The sequence below is a fragment of the Solanum tuberosum genome, unplaced genomic scaffold, assembly GCF_000226075.1.
Source record: "Solanum tuberosum cultivar DM 1-3 516 R44 unplaced genomic scaffold, SolTub_3.0 scf00384, whole genome shotgun sequence".
Taxonomy (NCBI): domain Eukaryota; kingdom Viridiplantae; phylum Streptophyta; class Magnoliopsida; order Solanales; family Solanaceae; genus Solanum; species Solanum tuberosum.
This window is the reverse complement of record NW_006239308.1, coordinates 518,323-526,085: the sequence shown is the minus strand read 5'-3', so window position 1 is coordinate 526,085 and position 7,763 is coordinate 518,323. Positions and strand designations below refer to the sequence as shown.

At 30.0% G+C, this 7,763-nt stretch overlaps 1 protein-coding gene across 1 annotated transcript; it reads right to left on the bottom strand.

Moving 5' to 3' along the window:
• Window positions 1-226: 226 nt before the first annotated feature.
• Window positions 227-3,424, bottom strand: LOC102593208 (auxin-responsive protein IAA14-like). Its single transcript, XM_006362133.2, has 5 exons — window positions 3,019-3,424; window positions 1,845-2,059; window positions 952-1,087; window positions 612-673; window positions 227-501 (listed from the first exon to the last, which is right to left on the bottom strand). The coding sequence occupies exons 1-5, from the start codon at window positions 3,282-3,284 to the stop codon at window positions 464-466; spliced, it is 717 nt and encodes a 238-aa protein (XP_006362195.1). The 5' UTR covers window positions 3,285-3,424; the 3' UTR covers window positions 227-463.
• Window positions 3,425-7,763: the final 4,339 nt, after the last annotated feature.

Here is a 7,763-nt window from a genome sequence, read left to right as displayed (position 1 = left end):
AATATATTATTGGTGCTATGAATGCAAAAAAAACCCATCAACAATGCACATGGCTTTGTTCCCTTAGGGGACATAGACTTTGTTATAAATAATAATTCAATGACATAAATATTCATAAAACATACAAATGGATCAATAAACAAATTTTAAAAATTGAAATACAAGATACATAGAATCTTGTTAATTGAAAAAACAAATAATAACAACAACCACAAAGAAGGGATAATTATTTAATCAAACCATTACTTTAATTAAGTAATAAGCAAGCCAGACACAATAGAGGGTTTTATGTTTATTGCATCATGTTCATTACAAATATTGTCCAAATTAAAGATCACTTCTTTAATTAACTATATACTAATTAAAATTAAAATACAAGCACATGAAAACAACAATATATTAATCTCACAAAACCTTCAACTTCAAACATTATCTATGGAGTTTTTGCACACCATCAATTGGCTTAGATCCTGCTCTTGCATTTCTCCATAGCTCTTGGTGCTGAAATTAAAAGAAAAAAAATTGTTATAATTTTGTTATAATAAATAAATTTAAATTGTTAACTTGCTTGAAACTCAAAATAAATAGAAATTAAAAAGGGGGGAAATTACCAAGTCCAATAGCTTCTGATCCTTTCATTATGCGTAAACGCTTGCATGAGTCAACAAACATCCTATAAGAGATTCAAAAAATAAAGAAGTCAGTCTCATCGTATTTAGTACGATGTAAAATCATTTCAAATTCTTTCCCTCCTATATGAACATAAGTTAATTTTCTTACAACTATATTATTCACTAACATTATTGTTAATCATATTGACGTTTTTTTATTCATCAATCAAACATCAAAATTGTTTTTACATAAAATCATTTTCGTCAAGCCAAACAAATTAAAACTTAATTTTTTTTAATTGAATAATGGGAAAAAAATGTTGATAATTAAAACACTTACTCCCAAGGTACATCTCCAACAAGCATCCAATCTCCATCTTTATCTTCATAGGTTGGCACATATTCAGAACTATTGAGGAGATCCATCAATTTGCTCTCATTCATAAAATCTATCATTCCTTGGGACCCATAATTTCCTGTATTAATTATAATTAAATACAAGTGGAAATTAATTAATTAATTAAATAAATAAAAATATTTTTTTATAGAATAATCACACACTAACATTTATTACAATATGTAAATCATAAAAGCTAGGCTGTATCAACCACTAATGAGCATGGTTCTAAGATATTAACTGTTTTTTCTTGTCATGTTTTACAAGATTTTATTCTCATAAAAAAATATTATTTAAACTTATAGAGGTCTAGCAAGTGGACATCCACAAAAGAATATAATCTGCCTGTTCTTTCTCTATTTTAATCCCTAATCACAAAAATATAGTAACAATTAATTATCTTGAAAATCTTAATATCTAATTATATCTATACACATGCTATTAGTTGTAGAATAAAGTTGTTTTCACCTAATAATTTCAAGATTGATTATTCTTTAAGGAGTATAACTTCTCAACACTAACAACATATTACCTAAAATAACAAGTTTATTTCTCATATAGTCACTTAACTAATAGCTAAGTGATCTTATTTTGTTAACATACAACTCAATGGTGAAATCAGAATTACTACTAAGAAAATTCAAGATATACAAAAAATAACTACATGAACAATCCAACATGCACAAATCACAATATAATTAATTTTCCGATAAAGAGGGTGTCAACTGACTCTCCTTCGATAAATGTAATTAGTGACTACCTCCACCATCGATAAAACTAATTTAAATACAAGATGAAATATTTTTTTATACTGACAGCGTATATACGGTACTTACCATTAGTAAAGGAGCTAAACATCTTAGCCAAAGCATCAGAAAGTTCTTGGTAACTTTTGTACATTTTCAAATCAACCTTACGTAGGTAAGGTGCACCATCCATGCAAACTTTGACAAATGCAACAGTAGTCTTCTCACTTTCTTCAGTGTTGCTCTTTTGAGCCATTACATTCTTCCTAAATGATCTCACTGGTGGCCAACCCACAACTTGTGCCCTACCAAATAAAATAAAAACGAGCCAGAAATTTTTATTAAAGGGTGTCACAATAAGCAGACACACACATGAATCAATTATATATGGTGCGTCTATATACGTAAACTAGCTAAATAGTGTAATTTTCTGGCGAAGAGGTGTCATTTAACACCCCTATATGTAATCTTTTTAAAAATAATTAATTTAAAATTATTATATTAAATTTATGTTAATTTTAGTCAAAAGCTAGTCATAGTAACATGACAAAAATAAACACTACTGTATACGGTCATATAGGTCAAACAATTTTCTTGTATCTTTGAGAAAGATGGATTTTATTTTCTATATATAGATAATAGACACCATAAAATATGGAAGAAAAAAAAAACTCTAAATCTTAAGTATATAATATTTCTTTTGAGTATATTAAATTCTCTCTAGTCAAGATTTATGACAATAATATCATAATATTGTGGAGCTAAAAACCTATAGTTGAGCAATTGTAGTACCGACAATATATGTTAATCGGACTAATTAGTGTGTCGTATACTTCAAAAAATATGCATTTCTGAAGGATCTGACACGAACACAACAATTTTGAAAGCTCCAAATGACAAAAGGTGAAAATTAAAGAGCAACACAAAAATGTCTTTTTGGATATCCTTCAATGTTTTGAATATTCTTGAAACAACTAAAAATCATTTGTATTTGTGGAAATCGAAAACAAGCTCTCTATCTTAATAAGATAGTGCTTATAAGACTACATATGTGTCACTCTCTTCTGACTATACTCATGTGAGATTATACTGAGTATGGTACTATTATTGCTGAAAGAAACCAAAAAGATGAAAGAGAAGAGTTTGATATTATTTAAGCAGCTAAGAGTAAAGAGGCATGTCAATTATTCATCAAATTTTGAACTGTATGTCACTAACTATCAGAGATTTCTCGATTATCAAAGAGCTAGAGAGAGAGACTTACTTGGCAGGTGGCTTGATTGGATCTTTGTTACAAACAACTTCTTTAGTAGTAGTAACACTATTCTTCATCTTATTATTCTCCATAGCACAAGAAATATCATCATTAGCTTGATGAAAATTGAGCTTCAAATCAACAGTCTCAGAAAATCCTCTTTTCCCATTAATCTTATTATTATTATTATTATCGCGAATTAATTCACCTCCTCCTCCTCCGCCACCACCACCACCAGGTAGTCCCAAACACAACTCAGTTTCTTTCAAATCCATCAAAAAACAAACTCTTTTTTCTTCAATAATTTTCTTCAATATGTAGTAGTAGTACTATGCAAATATTAAAAAGAGAGAGAAAGGGAAAAAAATATTGAGAGAGAAAATGCAAAAGTAATATAAGTAATAGCAACAAATGTTTAAGGGGGAACAAAGTATATGGCTTCATGTGCATATATACCCAATGGTTTCATTTTAGCTATCAACTTCTGATGAATCACTATGCGACACGTGGCGATACATGGTATGTTGATCACCTAGGGATCAAAAAGCATGTTACTAAAATAATTTAATCTTTTTTAAAAAATAAATTGTGGGGGATATGTAAAATTTTTATATTATGATACCCTAATGATTTGTCTATATCATATTTTATTTTTTAGGGTGGGGTGGGGTTTAAGTTATTTCAAGTGGATGGTGTTATTTATTTCTTTTTTAAAAAAATTGGGTAGGGAAAAAAAAGACTTGGATGGGGAATGCCATGATTAAGGTAACAAATGGGAAATTGAATAGTGGTCCAATAAAGAGCTATGATCAATCATATTTCTCTATATAACAAAAATAATAATATTGCAAAGATTAATTATAATGTAATGTATTTTCTATATCAAATATATTTGATAAGTTTCATAAATTCATGTAAAACTTGACTTCTTATGTATTGTCACTTTGCAATGACTCTAATGTGTGTTCGTTTTCTTTTTATTTAATTTTTTTTGGCATGGTAATCATTAATAATGTACTCAAATTAAGATAAATTTTAATTTTTTTTCTCAATTATACCCTTATTGTAACATTAATAATCATGAATGATTGATGGCTAGGGAAAGCCTAATTATTTTTTCAAAAAAGGTTTTTATTTTATATAAATAAATGATGTTATATTTAGGGGGGAAAGTAGGAGTACTAACTACTAATTATTCAATAACAAATGGGATTGATAATTGAATAGTGGTCCTATAAAGGACCATAATTGATAACTTCTTGATGTATATAATGTAGTCACCAAGCTATATTGTGAGATAGATTGTAGTTTATTTATCAATAAGTATAATGATTGTTCAATTAATTCAAGTAAAAATTGACTTATTATGTATTGGTTACATCCGGATAGTGGTTCCTATTCAGTCAAGATAAGCTTCTTCAGTAATCGTTTCTATTTGACAGTTTCTCCAAAAATAGCTTGATAAAATCTTCCTTAGTTCTTTATTTATCGCTTTTAGAATTTCTGTTTCATCTAAAATCACGTTGAGACCCTCGAATCTCCACCAACACTATCTCAACAAGTTATAAATAGTATAATCAACATGGTAAATATACTTTTAATCTTCATTTGGAATACAAATTCTAAAAATGAAGGACAATGTAGTTACACAATGAATTGTGTAGAGTCACTCACTTTCACACTTAATAGTAATGTTATTATCGAAGATTTTGATAGAGTAATAAGTTTTCTTCCTTGATTAAAGTTTCATATTAGAAACTCTGGAAATGAAATCGTCGATTTTGCAAAAAAACACTTTATTCTTTGAAAATAATTTTCTCAATACAAATTTAAATTAGTCAAATTCTAAAATAAATACCGAAACACTTCATAAGAAAAAAACTATTACCTTGTTTACCTATTTACACATCATAATGTAGAAAGTGAAAATACGAACCACAACTATATATTATATATGACACATTTACAATGATTAATTCTGTCATTCACCTATCTTTTATTCCAATTTAACCCCCAAAAAAACAAAAAACAAAAACAGAAAGAATCATTGCCTGACATTTTGTTTTCCACTCAATTTTTTTAAAAAAAAATTAGAAAACGAAGTGCACATTACTCTCTAGACAATAGAGAGACATTATCAGAGAGGTGAAAATATTAGATATTTGATATATATATATGGAAAAAATGTCAACTCCAAAAATGTACATTAAATTAAAACAAAAGACTTTCCCTACCTTAGAGACAGATGTGGCATTCTGTCCACCACCTCTTTCTCTCTCTAGATCATCACCATTGATGGGGTCGGTTAGTTGTTGGAGGAAACATTATACTGCAACTTGGTGTACCATCAATTTACCCTAAATATTATTACTTCCGACGTTTCAAAATAAGTGTCGTGTTTAGATTATTTTTTTCCCGTATATTAAGAACAACAGAAAATATAAGATATTCTGTTTGTTTCATATTGCTTGACTCATATTAATTTGATATAACTTTTATTAGAGATGAATTTTATTAAACTAACCTTATTAATAATGTTTTAAAACTCAAAGTTTGTCTGTTGTTATTTTATATAGCTATTAATTAATATTAAGAGATAGGGTGGGTGCGGGATAAGGAGAGACATGACTATTTTCAAGAACCAATTCAGATTTACGTTAGGTGCCCAACTAGTCATTCATCTTGTAAGGAGACTGATAGAGAAATATAGAAAAAGGAAGAACTTACGAATGATGTTTATCAACCTAGAAAAGGCTTAAGACAAAATCTCAGTGACGATTTTGAAGTGTCAATGAGGCTAAAGATGTACTTGTGGCATATACTAGGACGGCCAAGGACATGCATGATGGAATCGAGACGCTGATGAGGGCTGTGGTAGGAGATTCGAAGCATTACTTCCCAATTTTTGATGGGGTTACACTAGGGATCAAACTTTAAATCATTTTTATTTGTCATGGTGATGAATACATTAACATGACAAATTGATCAAAGTGCAGTGTCATGTTTTATGTTGTTTCTGGATGACATAATTTTGATTGCCAAGATATGTGGTGGAGTTAAAACTAATTTTGGGGGTTGGATACGTACAATTCTTGGAGTCTAAAGGATTTAAGTTGATCAGGACCAAGATAAATTACTTAGAGGGCAAGTTCAGTGACATATTGCATGGGTCTAACGTGGAAGTAAGACTTGATACATAGGTCATTCAAAAAATGGTTTCAAAGACTTCGTGCCTATTATCCAGGAAAATGGGGATATCAACAAGGATGTCACTCACCATATTAGTACAATCTTAATGAAGTAGAGGCTCACATCTAGAGTCTTATATGATAAGAAGGTGCCAAAAATTTTAAAGGCAAGTTATATCGAGTGTATTAAATCAACTATGTTATATGGAGCGAAGTGTTGGTCAGTCAAGAACACTCTCACGTTTGGAAGATAAAGTTGCGAAAATGAGGACGTTATGATGGATGTGTGGGCATAATAGGAGAGATATGATTAAAAATGAGGGTATCACAGATAAGGTGGGAGTGGCTTCGGTGAAGAAAAAGATGTGAGAAGCAAGGCTGAAATGGTTCAGACATGTGAAGAGGAAATGCATAGATGTCCTAGTGTGGACTGTGAGAGGTTGACTATGGATAGTTTCTGGAGAGATAGAGATAGACCCAAGACCGGATAAATTAGGTGATTAGATAGGACATGATGCAGTTTCAGCTTACCAAGGTTATAACCTTAGATATGAGGATACACAGGACACGAGTTAGGGTAGATGGTTAGAAGGTAATAATTCTTGTCTAGCTATCCGTTTAGACTAGTAGTAATATAGTATTATTCTTGTAGTTTCTTGTCCTTTGATTTATGCTACTACATGTTCATTCCTTGTACCTCGATTTTATCATATTAGTTTATTGCAATTTATGTTATGTTACTGTTTTTTGTTTCTTTTACTTCAATTAATACTTTTTTCCTGAATTGCTTTGAACTATTTTTCCTTGTGTCAAGAGTATATCGGCAACAGTCTCTTTACCTTTGAGATAGTAATAACTATGCATACACTCTATACACACATATATTTTTTTTCCAGATCATACTTTATAGGACTACATTTAATATGTCATTATTGTTATAGTAATGTAATTATTTAATATTATTATGTGAATTTTAGTTCATTATCTTTTCTTTTTTTTGTTGTGTGGGTGGGTGGGGCTGGGTGGGGGGCAAGGTGATATTCTTCTAGGAAGCTGCCGCCCTTCTTCTCTTATTACACATGCATGAATTATTCTTGCATTGCACGGATTTATTTTATTTAAAATAAAAATTCAATTAAGTACTATTTTATATTTTCATAATTGATCTTGCAAGCTTGCAAAAAAAATTAAAAATCTCTCTTTTAATTTCTTTCTGTCACACACATACACACACCACCCCATATGTGCATGATTGTATATGCTGTCCATTCCTTGAATATTGAATAAAAGCCAACCCCTATTTAATTTCTTTTCACATTGTTAATTGAAATATTCATATATTTGGAAGATCTGTTTAGTGAAAAATAAAGCGGTACAAGTTATTTAACAAACTTTTTTTTTTAGTTATTTAACAAACTTAAAAACTGATCATAACAGACTTAACTGTAAATATATAATTGCAATATATTATCCGATTAGTTGTAGTAAAGCCTTTTTTTAATACATGAGCTTTGGTTTGGTTTGGGGGGGGGGGGGGGGGGGTGTGGTGGGGTGGGGGTGTGGTGG